This window comes from Genypterus blacodes, unplaced genomic scaffold, assembly GCF_046128005.1.
Source record: "Genypterus blacodes isolate CSIRO-AG114 ecotype Tasmania unplaced genomic scaffold, CSIRO-AGI_Gbla_v1 ptg000021l_1, whole genome shotgun sequence".
Lineage (NCBI taxonomy): Eukaryota > Metazoa > Chordata > Actinopteri > Ophidiiformes > Ophidiidae > Genypterus > Genypterus blacodes.
In genome coordinates this window covers 11,270,661-11,294,732 of record NW_027466834.1, presented here as the reverse complement: position 1 = coordinate 11,294,732, position 24,072 = coordinate 11,270,661, and the positions used below count along the sequence as shown (strand labels likewise).

The 24,072-nt window shown below is 46.2% G+C and overlaps 1 protein-coding gene across 1 annotated transcript in view; it reads left to right on the top strand.

The window, feature by feature from the left end:
- furinb (furin (paired basic amino acid cleaving enzyme) b) overlaps nt 1-24,072 on the top strand; it is a 62,571-nt gene that overhangs the window by 32,077 nt on the left and 6,422 nt on the right. Inside the window, exons 4-10 of the mRNA XM_076141819.1 lie at nt 2,799-2,894; nt 4,914-5,042; nt 5,168-5,244; nt 14,575-14,663; nt 17,302-17,474; nt 21,158-21,370; nt 23,207-23,307. Of these exons, the coding sequence (XP_075997934.1) occupies nt 2,799-2,894; nt 4,914-5,042; nt 5,168-5,244; nt 14,575-14,663; nt 17,302-17,474; nt 21,158-21,370; nt 23,207-23,307 (878 nt within the window). The remainder of the gene's footprint in view (nt 1-2,798; nt 2,895-4,913; nt 5,043-5,167; nt 5,245-14,574; nt 14,664-17,301; nt 17,475-21,157; nt 21,371-23,206; nt 23,308-24,072) is intronic.

Sequence of the window (24,072 nt, the reverse complement as noted above, 5' to 3'; positions counted from 1 at the left end):
AGAAGATCCATCTGCTGGATGTGTTCACGGTGACACGATGTGCTCTTACTCCGAGGAGCCGGCGTTTATTTCATTTCAACAACCAGAAATGGATTTAATGTAACGGTAAGAGCACATTACGCAATGTCAGCTCTCAGCAGAAAGGTGACATCATCACATTTAGAGCTCATATTTTTGCGGCTAGTCGGCGGCGGCTTCTGGACACGGACGGCACCGCGTGTCCTGTCACTGATCTGCTCCGGGTAGCTATGGTAACGTTGTATTTTAGATTTGAATTATCGCCGACATGGCCAGGATACAGAAGAAGGGCATTATTGTCAATATCAGGGTGATTTTGACAATTTTGGTATTTTTTTTTTCCACTGCAGTCCTAATTTTCATTTTCAAAACGACGTGGAAAATGACCGACTTTGTTGCGATGTTGTTGGATGTGTGTCTGTGTGTCTGTGAGAGGGGGGGGGGAAGAAAGCGAGAGTTCTATTTCTGTTTGCCCTGCTTCTGTTCCCTCAGTGTGCATTGTTAGGAAGAAGGGAACGCGTCTGGAATAAACAAAACCTACGCCGAAACAAAGCAACGGAGGAGATAAAGTGTTTTGACACGGAATTTTACACAGATTCAGCCTCACAGGAGTCTCTCAGTCAAGAGGTCAGCGGTTCAAGTGAACGCTACACTTGAACCCGCAGGAATTCAGGGCGTCACGGGTCTCACTGAGCAACAACAGCTTGTCCAGTGAAGCTTTCCCACCCACACAAACACACAAACACACACACGCACACACGGTAACAAACCCAACCTAAGGGCTAAGCCTGAACCCTGCCAAAAACACAGCTGAATAAAAGAGTGGGATTTTGAAAATCGTATGTTCAAATATGTATGAGATCATCAAAGTGTTATTGTAAGAGGGAGAGAGAGAAAAAAAAATGGGAGGTTCTCGCTACAGAGGAAACAGATTAAAAAGTCAATAACGACACAATAGCGGGATTTGGATTAGACTGTGCCAAGCTGCGAGCGCGTTCCAGTGGTTCCTCTCTGTAATCCGGCTGCCCTCACTCACATTATGTCCATTGTCTTCTCTCCCCGGGCTCGTGGCGCTAACACGCCGCTTATCACCAAACCCTCTGAGTAATCACACGCCGGCCAAATGACACGGGGGCGCACGCATAAGCCTCGGCCTGTGCCGCTCGTGGCGAGATGGTTTCTGTCGTCACAGCTCAGCTTCTCTCCGAAGGGGGGAAAGAATTGGGTATTTTTTCGTAGGTGACAGCGGCGGCATTTATAACGAGGCGCTAACACGATAGTTGGGAGGAACACGTCTGCCTCTGTGCTCTCTCTCTCTCTCTCTCTCTCTCTCTCTCTCTCTCCCCGTCTCCACTGGCATTTGGAAGAGAATCTATATATTGCTTTTATTAATCAGATCCTGTTCCCGGTCACCACATGAGAAACCAGAACAAACACAGGAAAAGCCTCAGGACACGGGTGAAAAATGAACAAAATGATTTATTACTCCAGCAGATTAAGGCTGCGACGCGTTCAGGGCCCCTTCCTCACCTCTTGTTTGCTCCGTGGTGTGCTTAGTGTATGTACAGTGTGTGTCTACGCTCCGTCCTTGTCCCTGACGCCAGGGTCGCGGTTATTTCTGGTCCCTGTCCTGCACCCCCAGCACACTTTACCTCACCTAATGTAACTCTGTCTCTGGGATAATATTGTGGTGTTCAGTGGGCTGCGGTACAATCAGGTCACTCATGTGAGGTTACGAGCATAATGAAATGAGATAAATGATAATTAGTTTGGGATCAGTTGGAACAAGGTTAATGGCTTCCGTCTCTGAGGAAAAGTTTCCAAACCGGCTCCGGCGTCACCCGCACTTTTTTAAAAGCATGTAATCATGAAATCGAGCAAGTAGGGGAAATCGCCTCAGAGCTGGAAACAATCTTGACAGGAAGGAGGGGAATTAATCGCAAGGACAACGACACTAACGCATGAAATTATACTGTCACAATCTGCTGGGTGCCCTAATGGAAAATAGAGCAAATTTAGACATACTTCCAATAAGTGCTGTTGATATGGAGGTTAGGTCAGCAAGGCAGAAAGAGGATGCATTTATCACTGACAATAACAATAATTACAAAACAATAATGTAAAAAGTAAGTGGCTCTTCCATAATTGAACTTTATGAAAATGTGCTTTGCCATTAGTTCCCACTGCCCATGTAAGCTTTCTTCCAAATGTCTTTTTAATGTGTTTTGGTCGGAACGAGAAAAGATTGGAATCGGCGGTGGTGTGTGAGTATGTGTGTGTGTCCTCTCCGTCAATCACGCTCTCAAAGGCGCATGAAAGCCAAACTTGCCAGGTGCTTGATTTGCTTTTATGTGTCGGGTATGGACACGTGCGGAATTATTTGGGATTATTAGACAGTCATAAGAAATGATATTAGCACTCACTTTGCCGTGCTATGCATTTACCAAAGCGCCTGCAGTCCCCATGTGTGAGAAAAGCGCACAATACCCTCTCTCTCTCTCTCTCTCTCTCTGCCTCACAGAAATGAAATAAATTAGATTTGCTTCAGGTTTCTGGCTCTCTTTCCAGTTATTACTTTTTTTTGTACACAGCTGGGGCCTTGTTTTTGCATATCAGTGGGATATTACCACAATTTCGAAAATTAGAGCGTTGGTAACCGAACAATAGCCTGTAAGGGGAATAAGTGAGTGAATTACGACCCTTCTGCGTCTCTGTGTGCGTGTGCGTGTGTGTGCGTGTGTGCGTGTGTGTGTGCGTGTGTGCGTGTCTTTGTTTTGCAGGTGCTATGGGCGGAGCAGCAAGTGGTGAGAAAGAGGACGAAGAGGGATCTCTACCAGGAGCCTTCAGACCCCGATTTCCCCAAGCAGTGGTACCTGGTGAGTAACGAGCTCGCAGCTTTGACCTCATTAGTCAATCATTATATGGAGCAATGAACAGAATTTACGTGCGGAAAATGTCAGCGCAGGCAGCATTCGTTCCAAAATGCTACACACATCCTTTTGTTTGCCTGAGCACACATTTGCTCAATATATGCTGTGGTAATTAGTTAACTCGGGTAGCTGAACAGTCACACACGCACACACCCACACACACCTGACAAGAATGCATGACGTTTTCTTCAAATTTTCCAATTTCCATCGCCCTTGCCCGCCTCAGATTCCAAAGCTTTTTCTTATAAAAGGACCTTTGCCACTTTTAGTTCTGTCAAAGGAATTCCCCAAACATTGATCAGTGCCTCTGCCTGGCAATTACGTAACCTTCAAAACCTCGAACGTCTTCTTTCTCAACCTGGCGAGCGGCGCCGCAGTCGATAACGCGAGCGAGCTGGAAGCTGCCGAGCGGACCCGACTGCACTCAGAGACGCAGTCATGTTATTCACTCCTCCTATAGCCGGCTGGATCAATAACATAACATCCCACGGCTCTAATCACAGCACAGCACAGGACTGAACCTTCACGTGTTTATAATTAATACACATTAATGTCAAAGGCAAGCTAATCAGTGTTATATTAGATTTCAGATACACTCGATTCAGCACATGTGGAAGGTTTACGTCGCACCATAAGAAGAGAATTACATCTTTATCTTTCTCTCTCTCTCTCTTTTGAAAGGACCATTTTTTGCTGGAAATAACCCAGGAGTGTGTTCACTGTGTGCTGCGTTGCAATGTGGGTGTCAGTATTTGTCACGCTCAGGCTGCAAGCGTCAAGCAGCACAGCGCACACACACACACATGAGAGTTTTATGTTATTTTTTAATAAGATTTGGTGGCTTGGTTGTTGATTTTTTCTTGCTTTTGCTCAGAAGTTGCTGCGTGGTTCAAAAAGTTCAAAAGCGACTGCAGAAATGATGAATTTCTCTGCGATGAATGAATAACAGCGTCGACTCCCGCAGACCAATCAGCGGCGACTGTGCGCGAACAAAAACGGCCTAATTTGTCCCAGTTGCGTTCCACACGACTTCAAAATGAAAAGCAAAACCCAAGCATCAAGGGCGAGGCTTTGTTTTGCTCGTAGAAACCCAATTTATTTGCATAATGCGTCTGGAGATGTGTTTCTGTCCCAGCTGCAATCAAAAAGATGCAAACCCAAGCAGAATAACAGCCACTCACTTTTTTTATGTGGAGTTGTAAGGAAGATGTTATCGGCGGAAGCAGTCTCTTAAATTTTCTTTTTTTTTCTATTTGAAGTGTGACGGCAGCAGCATTACTACAGTGCAGCCAGGAATTTAAGCTCCTTAGCCAACAAGCCTGGCACGGAGTCGTGGCAGAACGCGTTTCCCTTTGTTTTGATCCCTCCTGCTATCTGTGTTTCCTCTGCATTTCTGTAATCATCTCATTCACCTCTAACACACACTCACTCCTCCTAATCCTATCTTCATACTCCAGTAAGCCAAACGATGCTGAACCACCCAGCAGACTCACATGCGCCTTCTTGCTCACCCTCCTCTCTCTCTCTCTCCCTCGCTGTCTCCCCCTTTCTGACCCTGCAACAGGCTGTCTGCATTTTTTTCCCTTTTTTCCGACACTACACTGTTGCTGGGTGCTCACAGTTGGCAGATCAGCCCTGGGAGGCAAACATCCCTGTGTGATGCATCAGGATGAGGGTTTAAAATGGTCTTGTAGCAGCCGTGATCTTTCTTGTCTGGTTCTCGCTGTTTATTTTTGCTTTTAGAATCCTTGTGGTGATGGGTGTTTTTTTAGCCCCGCTACCTCTCCCTCCCTCTCTCTCTCCCTCTCTCCCTCTCTCTCTCCCTCTCTCCCTCTCTCTCTCTTCTGCGATAAATAGAAGGCCTTCGCATGCATGAGGGAAAACACACCGATAATCCTTATCTGTGGTTGTCCAGGGTTTGTGCATGTCAGTCACAGTAAATAAGCAGCTTGGTATCTCCTGCAGTCCAGCCCGACCAACCAGGACCTGAATACCAAAGCGGCTTGGGCTCAAGGCTACACAGGGAGAGGTGTGGTGGTCACGATCCTGGACGACGGCATCGAGAAGGACCACCCCGACCTCGCCAGCAATTACGTACGTTCAGGAAGTAAAGTATCTCACAGCGACGGCGGCTCAAAATTCTGTTCTGATAACAGAAAGCCCACGCAAGAAGCTAAAATAAGGTTCTCATGTTTACCCTTTTCCCTTCTCCCTCCAAGGACCCTGAAGCCAGTTACGACGTCAACGACGGAGACGCTGACCCCCAGCCTCGCTACACGCAGCGGAACGAGAACAGGTACAGTCATTTGGCAGCAGGTGCCCCCAATCTGGCAGCACAACGACCAGAAATGGACTGTAATTGCTTGGAAATGAGCTTAAGCATTTCTGGCAAACAGGTGCAGGCGCAATTAATGCCAAGGCAAATGTAAGCAAGAGCATCTACCAGCTGAGAATGATCAAATTGTTTTGTAGGTTTTTTTTTTAAAATCCAACAAACCCTCTTTCACACATTCCATTTTTACCTTCCTCCCTTTCATCGCTCTTTAACGACACCGTACAGATCTCATCTTGCTATAAATAGTGGAAGGATGCGAGCGAAAGCATCCAGGCTTCTTATCCCGCTGCTTTTGGCTGAAAAGCATTTACATTTAGAAACCAATTACACAGATTTGGAAAGCAGCGGCGTGTTCTCTCAGGACGCTTTCCCCCCTTTTTTTTCCCTCGCTTCGCTAAGCTGCTGTAGCTGCATTTCAAGGTTCAAACCCATAACTGCTTTGCCATTTATTTCTGCTAATACAATGCTTGTTTACTCGCCCTCAGTGATTTATGGGCGTCTCTTCCACTCCTCAGTGATGGCACGAAAGCATTTTGGGCCCAGTTTAATGATGGAACACCCCAAAGCCGCAGCTGGGAGGAGTTCTAAGGCTCCACTCCCTCCCCGTCTCGCTTTCTCCTTCCAATATTTGTGCCCTGCTTTCAGTCCAATTCCCCTGAAACGCACAGCAGGATTTGTTTCAAATCCCCTTTCTATTCTGGGATGACTGCCGCAAAATCTTTCTCTGGTTGTTTGTTGTTTATTTTTCTCCTTTATTTGGACTTCAGAGCCTTTCAGTTGGTCAAACAGCTTAACGACAGCGAACATGAGCCCGCAGAAACAATAGGAGAAGAAAAGAGTGTGTTCCCGTCCATTTGTTCTAATTTAAACTTTCACATCGTCTGTCTTTTCACGTCGCTTCTTTTGTGCGCAGGATTTTGTAGCCCCGCTTTGAAATACAAGCGATTCATCTGCTTATTTGTCTCTGAGGATGTTGGGGTCAGCAGGTTTTCCCAGCTAAAGGCCTCGTTTCTCGTTGGCGCCGAAACAGCTTGTGCGTCTACGCTTAGCGGCCTCAGCCTTTTCTGTCTGAGCAAAGTGGGTTCCACTCCGTCCTGCTGATGAAACAAAGCAATACTGGAATGGATTACTTACCGAACTGCACACACAGACAGGCTAACTCACACACTCCCTCAGTACCCACGCTCTTGACATTGCCAGGGTAACTAGCTTCTCTTCAACTGGATTAATTTATGGGTATGGAATCAGAAGCAACAGCGCGTTTCTGTCTCTCGTTGGAACTGTCGACATTTGGAGAGAAATGACATCCAGTGAGTTCTGTAAATTAACATAAGTAATGCAGACAGACGCTGAATAATGCTCACAACTCCCGCGCAAGTGAACGCCAGTCGTATTTATAGAACAAAAGACATTAAAGCAGAGCCGGAGGTGCAAATTTCCCTCACAGGGATGTCGAGGTTGTTTGTATTCTGAGACGTGTCAGGGTTTTTTTTCTTCAACACAACTTCTATGTATTCTACAGCCATCAGCACTGGCATGCTCTGTTGAAAGGGTCCAGTCGATGATGCACGTCCCAGTTATGTGTGTGTGTGTTTCATCATGTCAGTATGGTGTGAATGCAGTGGGTGGTTGAGTTCACCTTCTATCCAGAGCCTGGAACGATTTCCCTCGCCCTTCAAAAGGTCTCAGACTGATCACCAATAAACTGGTCTAGCTCATAGCGGCTTCAGAAAATCTAACATCCAGACAAAACAATTGGCTCTGGATCGTTGTCGGCATTCAGAGGAGTTTTTCTAAGTGGGTAAGATTCTTTTTTTTCTCTTATATACCTCTGTTGGCTTCATCCAGCTGTGACCTGCAGCAAACACTGGAACGGTTGGCAGCCGTGTGTGAAGCAGCAAGGATACGGGCCACCACCTCCAAAAGCAGGAAATCATTGAGCAAACACTAAACGGGACAGGCTGTTCTCTCTGTCAGGAAACGTCTGAGTATTTCTTGGATTATCTGCATTTATGCAAATGCAAAAGACTGGAGCAAATTTCCTGAAACCGAGTAACTACAATAGATTTGCACAATTCTTAATGAACTTTCGACTCAAACTTTGCCGATCAGTTTCACAGAACCGTAGACAAGATGTCCCAAGGACCTGACTCTGAAGATTACCTTTAATTTCTCTGTCAAAACAAAATCTGAAAGGTGTTTAATGTGTCACCGAGCATTGTGTTTGTGTGTGTGTGTAGTGTGTTGACAACGCATCACCTTCCATTTTGCAATCACGCTGCAAACACCAAATAATGAGGGAGAAATGACAGTAAGGTTAAACATTCTCTGCAGACGCGGCGTCCTTGGCCCTGACATGACAGACGAAAACCCGGCGTAATATATATGAATGCAAATGACAAAAGCTCAGGCCGCGTGACTGCAAAACGCACGAGGAGGGCGGCCGTGCGGAGGCAACATGTGCGCCGGTGTCAGTGCCGAGGCAATAAACCGGAGTCCTCGCGGGGATACAGGATACATAGGAGAGGAGAGAACAAATCAAACAAGACGGGTTCATCCTATATGGCCCTGCTACAGTACGCCGCCTCTGCTGCAATATTTGAGCGAGGTGGTAACACTTCACGTCTCCAGCGTCTCCAGCGTCGCCAGTTTGCCGAGGGGACGATTTTCACCGGAGATTCTGTTGCGTATGGAATTGCGTGTCTTCTGAAAACATTTTTATACATCAAAAATCATTCACGCTGACCATCAAAAGCGTGAACAAACGCTTTTGCACATAGAACACACGGTCTACTCATAGATATCAGGAAAGGCTGCTCTTTGTATGAGTACAAAGTGAGCGCAGTTGCTCGTACTTTGATGTCTAAGCCCTATTATGAGATTTCATTTATCATCTTCAGCCCAACATCTGACAGTTTTCACAAAGTAATCTCATCCTCTCAAGTGGACTGTTGCTACAGGGAATTGAAAGAGAACGAACAATAAGCGCGCTCCACTGTCTCTGCTGAATATATTTGATACATTTTTCCAGCGCTGCCATCCTTGGGTTTAGCCCGTATTTGTCTTCTTGACACTGATGTCGCAGGTAAACATGGTTAGATTGCATGGAGGGGACAATGCCTGTATTCCTGCGTGCGTGTAAGCGTTGCTGATTTACAGCCCGGCTCACTCTAAAGTAACAGCAGCCCCTTTCCTCTTCGTCCTCTGCGTTCCCCTCTGGAAACTTACTCGTTAATTACCCAGAAAGTTAGACAGACTTTGAGAAACTTCACGACAGGCGTCAGTGTACCTATTTCTGCTGCAAAAAAAAAAGGAAGCTGCTTTCTTCCTATTTCTGTGAGGGACGGGCTATTGTGATTGAAGATGGCAGTGTGAAGCCAAAGCCCCAATCTACAAGACCTCGCGGATCACCAGGAGTCAGTCAACATTAGCCTGCCCGGGTGACTAGATACTGATGAATGGGCTGTTAAAGCGCTTGTGTCAGCAGTCTGTGGAGGGTCCGCTTTAACTGAGACCTGCTAAGCAATGTTGGTTTTTTAAGCATTAAGTTCCTTTGATAGCTTTAAAGCCTCTTCAGATACCTTGAACCCCTTTTGTTATCTTGCAAACTAAGTCAAATTTGTTTCACTAACATCCTTGTTATCATTTATGTTCTTAAATGGGTGCAGTGGTTATTTTCTTGCCGCCAAGAGCAAAGAGATCAGACATTTTATTCTCAGGGTTAACCGCTCTTACTTGATCTTTGACGACTTTCTCACATTTTCTTTTCATCCGCATCCATTGTGTCCCGCAATAGACTGGAGCCGAAGGATATGAGCACTTCATTCCTTTCCTTGGTGAAAGGGAGTGTGTTTGCTTAATGGGGCACTGATGTCGAGTCTCCGGGTGAAGAAAGTGAATGATTGAACTAGAAGGGTCCTCATTATAGCGCATGCAGCAGCGTCACTGTGAAGACGGAGGAAACACTTGCCTTTACTCTGATAATATAAAAAGAAGGAGAGGAAAACATTCCCGCAATCTCTTGTCAAAATCACTTAATCACATAATAATATACTGTACATACATGACATTTAAGATGATTATCTGCATGCAGCACTTCATGGCTAAGCACCTACTATTACTTTGCACTCTATAGTGAAGCGCTGGCAAGGTCACATTGCGTCCGGCTGTATTGGCTGACCTGCCGTATCTGCACTCTCTCTGGGCCAAATCTCCACCAAATGTGTCGCCTTATCCTGGAGGAAGAGCGACAGAACCGGAACCTTCACGCGCCCCCCTTAGCTCCTTCTGATAAGATAACGAGGTGGCATTTGCTTTGTGAAGAGACGGCCTGTCCTTCTGCAGCCTTTGTCAGGTCTTTTCTCCCTATTTTCTGTCCAATTGGATGCACATTCCGTCTCTCTCCACAACTTGGATATGACTTGGACAAGCGCGACGTCTTTGTTCGTCTTCCTCTTCACATGTACAAAAGGCAGATTTTTTTTTCTCTATCTCTCAAAAGCAATGTGTTATTTTGTCTCCGACTCTTTTTCCGAACTCATTTCAACTGAATTTCTATGAAGGCGTCTCGAAAAATCATAGAGTTTCATAAAATGACAGATAAAATAGTCGTGCGCTCTTTTGTCTGCTCTGGCGCGTCTGATCCTCTCTGGACACATTAAGGCTGTTTTTACTGAATTCAGAGGGGCTCACACACACACATGCACATAGCATTCGAAACATCTGCTCGTTGGAGAGTGTGTATGGCCTCTGTATAAATGGCTGGCCTCCAGTATCCGACATTTAATCATGTAAAAATGTCTTCCTAAGCCTCTGGCTCAGTGTTCACTCTGGCTGCATCTCCTTGCCTGGCATCACATCTGTGCCACAGCTTTTTTGGTTTGAGGATATTTTGCCATCTGGAGCACAAAGGCCTTTTAAGACATTTGTGACTCAAATTCTTTTAAAGCCGCCCGTCAAAGCGTTGGCTGTCTTTGAGTTTTGTTTGGATTTCAAATAGATCATGGCGTGTTGTTTTTAGGTTGTGCCTGTGATTGCTTGGTCGTGTCGTTTCAATGCGTGTTGGATGTGATTCTGCCTTCCAGACACACACACAGAGACCTTGTGTGAGCAGCGGTTAATGCTTTAACATGGATTTGGCAAAAGGTACAATGTCACTAATAGAAAACATGACACTTTGATATCAAATTTGACTCCGGCGTCTCTCACAGCACGATTTTGGCCTGAATTTCCACTCACAAGTCAAAGTCTGCCCCATCTGAGCTGAGCTGATCCCAGCTCCCACGAGCCAGGATCCTCACGCGTATTGGTCATTGATGCGATTCGCAGGGCTCACCGAGGCATCTAGTGTGTGTGTGTAATGTCTGAACCTGTCGGCGACTCCAAAACATGCGGCGTGGTTCGTGCCGTGACTGACGATGGGTGAAGAGACGGCTGCACAGAGCAAAGACACGGGGAAACATCCTGCTCTCTTGGTCTTTTACTTTAAGTGTCAATTCTCACGTGATGAAAAGCACCTTTGAGACAAGGCAGACTAGCCACGTCCCCTTAAGACACTAGAGCAGGCGTGTCGTGAAGCGTGAAGTGCACGATGTAACAACTCGGGAAAGTGGTGGCGTGTGTACGAGGCATAATGAGATCCCGTCTCGAAATCCCACCTGACACACGGGGAGTCACGTGGCTCTTGATGAGTTCACTGCCCGCCGCCGGCTCTCGACTGGAGTAGCTGCCTAGATAAAGTGGCGCAACATCTTGAAGACTAAGAAACAAACCAAGCAGCCTTGAAAGAATACTGTGTGTATCAATCAAGCTGCATAACTCAGCGCCTTCAGGGTCAGGAAATGTCATTGGTAATGATTGGCCAGGAGCTCCAGTGGCTGTAGACGTGTGTTCTCCTGTTGCCTGAACCTCCTACATTAATGATAAAGTCTTACAATTAAAGACTCGATAATGAAACATTAAATTTTAATTGGTAATTTAATGACCATGTTATTGCTTTTTAGCATTTCTATCGGCAGGATTTGAATACATTTGGTTCATAATTTGATGTACTTATAATGCTTCAGTGAGTTAACTGATTATATGTGTATTATATATTATTATGTTTAATAATGACCATGGAGCACACTATAGATTCAATACTGCACCGTGATTCAGAAGCATTAAACACAACCCCCACATACTTTGATGTAATCAGAAGTGATGCCTTACATGTTATCGTCAACGTTACTCTTATAGTTACTTGCTTTTGGCTTCTAATGACTGACGTTCACCTCCCACTCTGCACAGTCTGTGCACATAATACCGTGATTGATTTGTGTGGAGCGAGCCGAGGATGGCGTGGAGCGCTAATCAGTTCGACGTTGTCAGTCGCACAAAGCTAAACTAAGTCGAATAAGTGAGCGACTCTTCGCCTCTTCAGTTCACCTGATATTCCTATTAAACAGTAGATGCATATTTACTCAGTCAAATCCAGACTAAGTGTCCTTCAGCAGCCTGATTAACAGCGGCTGTTAACTGCACCAAGCTGTTTCAAACACTGCATGTTTCTTTAGTGCTACACCGCTGTGTATGTTTTCATTCTGTAATCCTTATCTGGTAATTGTGTTTAATAAGATGCTGTATTTTTCTCAAATACTACAGCGGTGCCCCGGCAAATCCTGCTAAATAATCCTCCCCTCCACACACACACACAGACACACACACACACACACACACACACAATAAAGCCTTGTTAAATCTCAACAACCTATATTATACCTTTGGGAGCTGTTAATCCACTATTGACTGCAGATATTAATTTAGTACAAAATACACTTGATGGCAATAAAAGTGCATAGTTTAACCTCTTGATTGGGATGATAATATATTAATGGCTTTGTGTGATGTAGTACTTCCTGTCATATGTTGAGCCGGGGCTATGAGGGCGTATCTGAGTGAACAATAAGCCTTGTCAGGTCAGTTGATTGCATGTTTAAAAATTACTGTAAGACTTTTAGCCGTTGACAGACCGGATCATGTAATAAGAAATGGAAATAGAAAGCATCATTTAACTCCAGCAGAGTTTGTTCACGCTCTCCTTTGACTTTGACTCATTTTCTCTCTGATAAAGATCGTGTCAGCCTTCCACTAATTAGGAAGAAAACAACAGCGATGCGCCGCGAAAGTTGTTTGTGCGAGGAATGAAATTGAGAATTAGCATGAGGTTAATATATCAGAGGTGCACACCGTCTAATCAGGAACCCAGCTGGAGGCCCCCGCTGTGCTTTGACCCTGTGAAAACACCTTGTCCTCTATCTCATCATTCGGGAGTTTTGGAAGATCAAACAAAGGGAAGTGTGTAATTTCTGCTTCTTCCGAGACAAAAAGCGTGGATGCCGATCGGCTTTGATTCACGCGGCGTTAGCAACAGCACGTCTGGGATACGAGTGTGAAACTGTGAGCCGCCTAATCAGATGCGTGCACTGTAATCACCAGGAAAAATCTTAATGACCTGCCCAAGATGCCAAATGCCCATTCAGCTCCATCCATTCTCAGTCTGATCACATTGCTCCCAGGCCCGAAAGTCGATAGAACAGATTGAAGCCGTTTCGTTAATGATCTGTTTTTGCCTTTCACGCGCAAAGGTTTCAATTTAGACTTTCCATGGTCTTTTCCGGTCGTTATCAAAGCCTGTTTAACGCTGTAATCTTGTTTTGTGGATGGTGTATTTGACATCCACACAGCCTGACTCCTGTGAAGGAAGCTGCCTGAGCTCTGTACTCCTGAACCTTATTGCTCATAAGTATTGCTCACACTCATAAGTATTAATGAGGGACTCTGAATAATTCATGTATGCCGATAACATCTCATATCTCATTTGGCTGGCTTGGCCCGTGGCCACTGGCTGTCTGCTTGAGACAGGTCTTTGTCTCATAATTTTCAGGTCAGTAATTTTTGATTGGAATCCATTCGGAGATTGGGGATAACTCTTACCAAAATTGTTTTTTTTATTCTGAAAATCTAATCTGAAAATGGAATCCACTGCAGTTGGTTGTAGCTCACAAGTGTATTACTTTACTGGCTGTACTGGTGATTGTGGCTCGTCTCTTGATTGGCTGCACCTGCCCCGCCAATTAGGCAATTAGCCTCACCTGTTGTTGTTGTTGTTGTTGGTTTGGTTACATTTACTGTGAGGTAATGGCCTTTTCTGTGTGTGTGTGTGTGTGTGTGTGTGTGTGTGTGTGTGTGTGTGTGTGTGGTGCTTTTCATACCTCAGTGTGAGCTTCCTCCATTCATTTCAGTAAAATTATACAAAATAGATCAAAACAACAAGATGGCCATGGCTCAGTTTGTTTACAACCTGCAGAGTGGAAAATGATGTGAATCTCCATCAGACTGACCTGCTTCAGCGTAACTCTGATACAATCTATCTATCTATCTATATATATATGTTAATGTGAAGATTATATTCCCAGGTCATATATCCTAAAATGAAAGAAAGTGAAAGTGAGCATGTTTTTATTTGAATGTACTTTGCTGACATGAAGCTCTTGTCGTACAACTGGAACTCCGGTTTTGCCTCTAAATGTATGTTTACACTGCACACCTCATGCATGGATTATTCAATTCAAACCTGGCGAGCAAGTCACTCTGATCAAAGCCCTCTCACAAAAAGCAAACATCAAAAAAATAAAAAGATTCCTCTTCCTGCCTCGGTGCCTGTAGGGGAGAATCATTAGTGTCGTTCCCTTGCTGAGCCAGCCAAGTACCCACACATATAAGTGGCAAATTAAACGAAAATAATTTGGGATGGCTTTGAAATAGTGCACCTTAATGTTTCCGATTGTGATGTGTGAGGATGTGAGTCATTTCTGAATACCTGGGCCAGTCGGGGGGAGGGGGAAAGGTTCTGCAGAGTTCTCAGCGCTTGCTTCGTTGCAATAATGTCTGTCTAAAGGTCTTTCCAGGCCAGCACTCTTAACAGCTGTTCCTCGGGACAGGACCTCACACTCTGACAAGCACTTAGGGATGAATCCACTGACACGCACACTGTTCGGTGGGGAAACTACATCAGATCTCACCCTCGTGCAGTCGTTGCGGCTCCGTGATAAGCGATACTGTTTAAATTAATTGCTTAATTGTGTGGGAGGCGGATCAGTTATCATTGTTCCGTTGCTAGCTGCAAAGAGGACCCTTGGGTTTGTTGGTTTGGTTTCCCTGGCAGGTGTATTTCAGTGATAGACGACCGCCGTATTGTTTAAGGTATTTTAATTTCATCTTCCTCCCTTTTCTCATTTCCTTTTTCCTCAGACACGGGACTCGGTGCGCAGGGGAAGTTGCGGCAGCAGCCAGCAATGGCGTGTGTGGCGTGGGCGTGGCCTTCAATGCTAAAATTGGAGGTGAGTTTTGAGGTGTTTTTGCCGCCGGAACTCCAGAACGATGTCATATGAGGCTTTATCCCCCCTTTGTCTCACATGTGCCACCTGGGAATCAGTGACTCATGACCACATCGCACCTGTTTCCATACCATGTTATTGATCCTGTCAGCTCACACATGTCTGATTGTGTCAACAAAAAAAAAACAGCCAAACCTGCTGGAAGTGATGCATTTCACACCAAGTTTGTGTTTTCACACGTCGGAATCAGCCGCACAAAGTCGATATCATATACTTTGCAAGCCAGCGTGTCTTTTCAATTTGCAGGTTCATTTGATTTCCATGTTAGTGCCTGTTTATAATCTCAACACGATGAGTCACAGAAACGAGGAGTTCTGTCGCTGCACTTCATTCATGGCGCAGCAGAGCTTTGCAAGCACGGGCGGTAACGCAAAGACAAAAGAGATCTTGACAGAGAAATGAACGTCTAAACCACTGCGTGACGGGAAGCTGACAGACTAAATTGTCTATTTTGCAAATTTAGTTGGACGCAGCTCCCCGATTTGACAGTGTTTCCTCCATGTGACACGCATCCCATTATTTATTCTGAGGCATCCAAACAAACCATATCACAATCTTTTCTTTATATCAAATTTAGTCCACATGAGATCTGATTTAAACTGGCAACCACCAGAATATGAGAACAGTCAGGTCGGGAATTTATCTTTGACATCGAGGACGGCAGAGATGAGGAGATCTGCAGACGCCTCCGTCCTTTTCCATTGTTTAACTGCCCAGGTACACACGGATGACACTTTCGGGGCAGAACATCGACCTGGAGCTCATAAAGTGAATGTTAATTTAGCTCTCAGCAGGTAAGCTCGGCGATATTCAAAGAGGCTCCGTTAAATTAAACCTCTGCCCACGGAGGAGACATGAAAGGCTTAAGATCGTCGCAGGTGATAGTCTATTCCAAAGAGACTTTAGTCACCAAACAATCCGTCAATGACAGAACGGCAGCCAACAAGACTCGGCGGAGCCCCCGAACGGCCTCATCCACAGGTGTTACTCATAACTCTTCTTCTTTTGTCTTCATTACCATTCATCTCCCACCCGGGAAGCAAACTGGCCCGGTTCTGCTCGTTAATTACTCCCCGGTGAATTAGCCGGTGTCACGAGGGGTCACTTGTTTATAAACAGCCGCAATTTGGTCCAAAATTCCAACTGCGTGGCGTTTGAGGACGCGTGGGCGGCATGTGTTAGTGTGTGTGTGTGTGAAGGTGTGTTCTTTCTGAGCAATGATTAGTGTTTAGTGTTTAAACCTGTAATTGACCCTACTTGGCACCGTGTGGATTTCTTTCCACCTACCTGAGCGACTTCCTCGGCTGCCACAATAACACACACACACACACACACACACACACACACACACACACACACACACACACACACACACACACACACACACACACACACACACACACACACACACACACACACACACACACACACACACACACACACACACACACACACACACACAGGAGCATTTCCACCTGCTGCCTCTGACTTAGCTGGAGGGAACTAAAACAGCAGTGCACTAATAGAGAATTGCTGAACTGCAGGAAGTTGATGAGAATTGTTACGGTGCCGATTATCATTACGGCAGCAATACAGCCTCGGCATAATGATCATCAAGAGAACCCCTGTGCATTATTTTCATCGCCTATTTTTTCTTCCAGCCTGGCCAGTATTCAATCCTGCGTCACACCGAACCCACACATGTATGAGGGGCGAGGTCCGGGTGGTCAGTAGGGGTCGGCGAGGTCGTATTATGGGGGTCTTAATGTAGATGTCAGCAGTCGTAGCCTCGCCTCTGAGGTACAGGGATCCTCCTCTCCCAGTAATGGACCTTACATGAGGGTGGTTTCATTTCACGCCTCTCCACTGCCATTAATGTTCCGAGAGCTGATCTGAGGCAGGCCGCACTTCAAAAGGCTCGGCGCGCAGGGGCCCCAGACGTATGATGAAAGGTGACATTCTGCAGCTCGCCCGCAGACACACTAGAAGCTCTGTAAACTGTGAGCTCGCTCATACGGCCCCTTTGTTGTGCAGTCTGTCATATTTTCGGCTACTTTCCGTGCGGTGAGCTGAGGCCAGGCAGTGACCCTTCTTCTTATAATGACCAGCTGGGTTTTATGTGAGTGTATGTGTGTGTGTGTGTGCGGGGCATGCGGTGAAGTCGGAGCGGCGTGTATGTGTGTGTGTGTGTGTGTGTGTGTGTGTGTGTGTGTGTGTGTATGTGTCAGCGAGCCGCTGGTGCAGGGTCATTAAAAACTGGATGTCTTTTTTTCGCTTTTTCCTGTAAAGTCTTTTGTTTCTCCCACTTTCTGTTGCATTCGGGTGACAGATGATTAAATGTGGATTTGTGGTCCGACTGATTTCTCTCCGCCGCTTTGCCTCCTTTATGACAAGCTGTCTCAACACGTCACCTCACACCGTCTGTCTTTTCCCCGCAGGTTTCATCTACTCCTTCCAGTATTCACACCCCAGACTCTCTCCTTTCTGCCTGTCATCCTGTCATTCCCGCTCCTTGCCACCTTTCATGTCATCACTTCTGTGAGCTAATCTGCTCCGCGCCCGGTCGGTACTTTTCTTGCAGGAGTGCGGATGTTGGACGGGGAAGTGACAGACGTGGTGGAAGCCCACTCTCTGAGCCTCAACCCGCAGCACATCCACATCTACAGCGCCAGCTGGGGCCCGGACGACGACGGCAAGTCGCTGGACGGACCCGCCAAACTCGCTAAGGAGGCGTTCCTGCAGGGAATCACCAAGGTCAGTCAGAGCCGTGCCCTTAGACGCCAGGCCAGGGGATTCAAGTGGTTTTCTTATTCCCTTTGATTCTGTCTTTCTTTCTCATTTCTTTCTCTTACTCAAAGCCTTTCCTTATCCAGTCCCATTATAAATGATTTATACTCAAATATGGAGACAATTCTCTCGACGGCGCTACTTCAGCTACCGTCTCAAGTTCAGAGCAATGAAAACTCACCAGGAGAGGGAGAACAGAAAGTAGAGGGGAATGTTTCATACAACGCAGCAGAGCAGAGATGAATCCGAAAAATCGACATTACTGAGTCTGTAACGAGCAGACCTGTGTGAATTCAAAACAGATCTATGTGATTTACAATAGACAGAGGGTTTAGTGTGATGTGTGGCCTGTTCTGTCCATTCTTTCAATAGAAACGAGTGAATAAGTCCATGCACAGTCAATACTTTGGTCATATTTGCCTTTCCAATCCTGTTTCGTGATGAATTATAGTTTTCTTCTGTTTAAATATTTTGACTCAAAGTTGGTAAAGCTGGAGGGAAATGTGCCTGAAGGAAACAATTAAGTAAGAGTTTTTAAAAAGTCAATGTTCTCTCAAAAAGCCTTAATGTGAATTCCTTTCAGACGGTGATGAATTCTAACCAAATAAGCCAAACAAGTAAAACCTTTTAAACCACCTCTGGCCTCGCTGAGTCTGGAACATATTTCAGACTGAAGGAAAAGCAAACAAGGCTCTTTAGCTCCCTTCAACTCAGAATTACAATGTGGCTCAGAACGGTTGGAAGGTAAGAACCTTCAATCGTCAAGACCATCTGCACATTTAGCTCTAAGTGCCTAGGCGTGAGTCTGTACATTAAGACCGCCCGATAACAAGAACAGATGTAAAGAAATAATGAAGTAGGACAGCAGAGATGAGACGAGGGCAAAAACACATCCGTCCGTCTCACACAGAATCCAGCACACATTTTTGGCCATTTTGTGAGGAAACACACAAAACAGCAGGGTTGACTGCGAGTGAGCTGGAGGCGGCGTTTCATCCCAAAGCGACACAGCGGACTAATTACGGGGTGCAGAGCGGCGTGGGGCTGTGTTTATGCGGCATGTTATTAAAGTACTCTATATTTATGTATTTATGTACACATACGCCGCATCATAAAGTCATTTGCATATTGCGGCTGATACGAGCGCTCGTTCTCACCGCTCTGCCAGCCCTCGGTACCAAGCTCAACACTGTGGAAGCCACCTGACATGATTAATGTCTCAGATGTCCCATAAACAAGACGAGCAATCTGATAATTAAAGAAACAATAAGCACCTCGATAAATTAGACACTTCATGCAGAGAGAGTTAAGTGATTTACGTTAGCGGGTGTTATCTTGACTTGACTCATCACATAAAAGGGGATAACAGCACACACTTTCACTTTTCCACCCCTTTTTACATTTATGAATCATGTGAGTGAAATTCTAAGTCTTATTAGATGTTTAACATTTTTAAAAGCCCAAAACAAACACCTCTGATTTTCAAAGGTGCTAAGCTGCAATGCGACACTTTGAACAGGCCTTCACACACTCACCTCCTCTGCCAGCTGACCTTTTGTGTCGGCCGTTCGGCCCGGCCCCGGAGTAATTATTTTGTCGTGTCATAATTCCTCAAGTGTCACGGCGGCGGTACATCAGCAGATTAGCAGAATAGTAAAAGGAGCAATCGCCTATGCAGAACAAAAATGAGCTTCAAAGAGCGCCGTAATTGGACCATAAATTAACGCCTGCAAACTTTCTGTGGTAAAAAAAGAATGCGTCTCAAATTTGTAGTGCTCCACATATCACAGCGAATTAGAGAGGAGGGGAGGAGAAGGCTGACAGCAGCGTGACAGAAGCTTTCTGCCTCAGCATTTGTTCTCCTGGCAGAAAGACAACCTCTGAAGTGCTTATCAGCTGGCCTCTGTAACCTGTAGCAGGGGTAGCACCAGGTCAGGGAAAGGTCTGGAAAGTTGAGGAGTAGCAACCGACCGCCCCCGGGCTCAGCCCAGAGACGTGGCGAGTTGGAGTTGTTTGAACCATTCTCTAACAAGTCAGTCTCTCTACTTTGCGGTGTCCTTGGTGTTTGAACTAGTAATTCTGCTCTTTCTCTACATTTGGTTGAGCGATGTCCTCTTGTCAGACTTGTGTGCTGAACATTTTTCTGATTTCCATTATAGAGGGAAAAAGCAGTTAGAATCCAGGTTCTATGGGTGCTTGTGCTCAACTGAAGTGTTCGAAGGAGAGATTCATTCATTCAGATTCATTTAATAGCGGACGCATGGATGTGGAGAGCAGCAGATGCATAATAAGCAAGGTATAGAATCCAGCAATAACACATTCTTGACCCCTTTTGTCCTCCAAACACATTGTTGAAACCGCCAGCCAAGGTGTTGCGTACAGCCTTGTGTGTGTGTGTGTGTGTGTGTGTGTACAATACATGATACACTTGAATCTTTTATTCAATAACCCAAAGGTCCCTTTGTAAGGAGCAAAGTAGAACAGAGAGAATAACTTGGATCAGCATCAAAGTCCCACACCCTGAGGTCGGAATCCACTATAGTCCAGCAGAGACCCCCCCCCCCCCCCCCCCTCCAGCCTGAGATCTGGAGGTTCAGACCCTCATCCTTCACACTCAGCTGCAGTGAATGTTGAGCCGTCCGCCTTGAGATTCCATGCGTGACGATCACAAAGTGAAGTGGAGGACAGAGTGTGGTGTCCAACATGCACAGAGGACACACAGCCCTGTCTTTGGTTATACAAGCATAATAATAATAGTTTATGCTCATCTGAGGCGTTTTTACCCTCCATGCTAACATTACTCATCGTATTATTGCCTAACCTTAATCCTTCTACTTAAAGATGTCAGTCATTCTGGGAGGAATAAGCGTTTACAGCCCTGAGTTTGAGTTTTAGCATCTGGGCTTCTTTTCTTTTTTTTCTCCTCATTTGGATCACAGATTGTCCTCTCTGAATCCTCGTCTGGGCTGCCTCCCTCCATTGTTTACATCCTCTTTGTTTCCCCTCTCGTTATTAATTGCTTGCTTCCCATCAAAACATTTTATACTTTCTGTGAATGGAGCGAACAGATTTCCAAGTTCTTTAGAGTTTCTTTGTATGACTCTATTTTTCTTTCCAAAATGAAAATGTTATTTTTGTACTCCTCCGCAGTTAAGTACCGGCTGAAACAGATGGATTCTGTAGAAGACGTAGAAGACTTTTATTTTTTCATTTACTTATGAAAGATGGCCCCGGATTAAAGCCCAATGAAAATGGGAATTGCGAGAATATGTACTTAAGAGATTGCGGCCGTACAATGCGGCTGCTTATGCAGATAGCACATTGTCATTTATCGTCAGCCTCACATTACAGCTAGAGTAGATTCTGTAATTACATTTCTCCTGTTTGGTATCTGTGTTCTGCTGCGGTAAATTGCCTGGCATGATGATGTATTAATAAGAGTTGTGCCTACAGCGGTTCACTGTTTCTGAGAGAGACATTCAGTGACAAGGTATTTAAACTGAGACAAAATAGCTTTGTCAAATGCAATTCTTCATACTTTAACCACCTGCTATTACTCTTTGTCTTTCTGTCTTTTGTTGCCGATTGGAAGCGTGTATGTTTATACGTCTCCATACATCTTCCTGTTTCTCCCCCCCACCCCCCCTCAGGGTCGCGGGGGACTCGGCTCCATCTTCGTCTGGGCGTCCGGTAATGGCGGCAGGGAGCAGGACAGCTGTAACTGCGACGGCTACACCAACAGCATTCACACGCTGTCCATCAGCAGCACCACGCAGTCGGGCAGCGTGCCGTGGTACAGCGAGCCGTGCTCCTCCACCCTCGCCACCACCTTCAGCTCAGGAGACCCCGGGGAGAAACAGATAGTGGGTCTTCACGCTTACACACACCTTGAATGTCTAAACAATAAATTGATGTTTGTTTTTACGCCGCTGTAGATATTAAGCACGCTGCAAATGTCACAACAGCTAAATAATCACACGGCGAATCTCATATTTTTGCGGGTGTTGCCTGTGCGGCCCAGAATGAATCATTTTTAAACATGCGTGCACATTAATCTGCTCCCCAAGTCAGAAAACGGGCATCAAACTGTCACATTTGTATGACTGATGCGTAACACACAGCGAGCAAAGCTGACAAACGCTGAGAGATGCCACATGCTCCCTCCCAGCTGCCTGTCAGCTGAAGAAAGACTTTGCCTTTAGGGACATAAAATAAGATAAAACACCCATACATTTTCAATTCCTCCCACAATGAGCCGCAGGCGGTCTGAGCGTGAGCAAGCAAAGCTCATCAAAATGGACACAATTAAAGAAATGTTCAGATTCTCTCTACACTGTTGCTTCACTTTATTTTTCCCCAGCAGTAAGCAACATTTGACACCTCGGTGACTCCGGCGTGTCAAAGCCCCGGTGGAGAAGTTCACCCTGTCGGCTCTTTTTTATTGTGCGCACTGGCGTTTTCTTCCCCCGACTGCCAACTTATCAGAAACAAGGCTTTTTAAACGAAAGTGACACGGACCCACAAGCTGCTCATTGGCACATTTGGCGCCTGATGCTATCTGAGCCTGCGGGTGGTTACGCGACTAAAGCCCATGTCTCCTCTCTCTCTCTGCTCCAGACGACTTCCATTATTTTAGAAAAAAGCTCATCATGTTTCGCTCGGCTGTCGCTGTCTGTGTTCTGAGCCGGAGTAGCCATTTATAAGTCACAACCGATTCAAAATCACTTTATTCACAAGAGTGAGCCGGCAGATATGGCCGGGGCGATGATTACCGCTCGTGGGTTCATTCCAACTCTGAGATGTTTTGCCAGTAGGATGGATGCCGCCTTGCATTCTGTATTATCTGGATGTGACAAGCAGGCAATGGAACCTAATTCTTGCCTCTCGTGATGATATCCTTCAAATAAACTCAGAATTCTGTCTGAAAGAAGTTGAATCAGGACAAAGCTAATAGACTTCCATCGTTCTTTAGTCCATATTTAATAGAAGTGACACTTGGCTTTTGCTTTTTGATGTAGCAGAGTGATTTAAATAATAAAACATGGCCGCACAGACAAATCAGAGCACTAAAGACGGCTATGAAGATAAAACTGTATTGGTACATTATGGGTTCGTCTCCTGCCTCAGATAAACCAATCAGGATTCCGGGGGTGAGAGACACAAACCGCAAGGGGCGTCACAATCCGGTGGACCGGCCCTGCGGGAGCCCGGCTGTCACCCCGAGGTGGCTGCACGCCGAAGCCTTAAGCTGTCAGGAAATCATCGGTGACTGTCAATCTGTCGCTCACCCGAGGCGCCGTCCCACGCGGCGTCGTGGCTTCTACCCCCCCTCCCCCCACCGCCCTCGCCCAGACAGGCCTCATTAATGCTGCGCTGCACACACACGCCGTGTCCCCGCACGCTCCCCCCGGTCACGCCCGCCTTTTGGCTGTCACACTCTGCCCTCCTGGCTGGCTGTGACCTTTGGCAGCCGTCCACTCCGCTCACATTGAAACCTATTTGCTGATCCTCCTTTCCCGTCACCACTTTACTTCCAACCGGAGCTCCCGACGTCTGCGAGCCTCTGCTCTCCCTCTCTGCACTCCACTTCCCCTCGCCGCGCACTCCATTCATGCCTAAGTGGAGAACTCAGCGCATCACATTGACTGTGTTTAACTCTGTACTTCTCTGCCTTTTCTTCCTCTTGTACCGTATCCAAGGTGACCACAGACCTGAGGCAGAAATGCACAGACTCCCACACCGGAACATCCGCGTCGGCGCCGCTGGCAGCTGGAATCATCGCTCTGGCACTGGAGGCCAAGTGAGTGACAATGATTCGTCCTTCTCCTGTATCGGTATTAACGTTTATTTTTTTAATAGTCTTCCTCGTGGCCAAAAAAGCTTAAAGAGTGGATTTAATTGTAAACGCCGTTTGCCTTGTCGCACGCTGAGCCTGGTTAAAGGGGAAGTTTCCGTGTCTGGGAGCCAGCGTTGGCCTATATCCCGGTGCGGAAGCTTCTCTCCTCGCTACACTAGGCTTCTGCTAGGTTCTTCATTAGCTAAGCGGCCCACACACAACCCACACACAGCCTGTCTGATTACCTGAAGGGTCCTTGGTAACCAATTTCATCTCCAGAGTGTCTCATTATCGCTCGCTTGGTACCGCAGGTGTCAGAATCCAGGTTTTTTCTTTACTGTCGGCCGCTCTAATACTTTGAATGGCGTTGATACTTTCAGATCCACGCGTGTCACTCTTCTCCTCTCATCGCTCTGCCGTTCTCTGTTCCGCACCGGCCCCCCCCGCTGCGTCCCCTTCTCATTAGGGAGCGTCTGACATGTGTCAAAGGAAGACTAATGGCACCTCACAGGATAGTTTGGGGTTCGCCTGATGATGCGGCGGGCACGCATCCTTGCGTCACCCAAAGATGTGAAGCTCCTGCACTCGCCTGACAGAGACGGGGCTGAGACCAACACACACACACCCACACACACACACACACACACAGCAGTAATAACAGGATAGCTAGTTTATCGCATTTGGACCACAGTGGGATTCATAGAGATGGAATCATTTAATAGGCCAAGC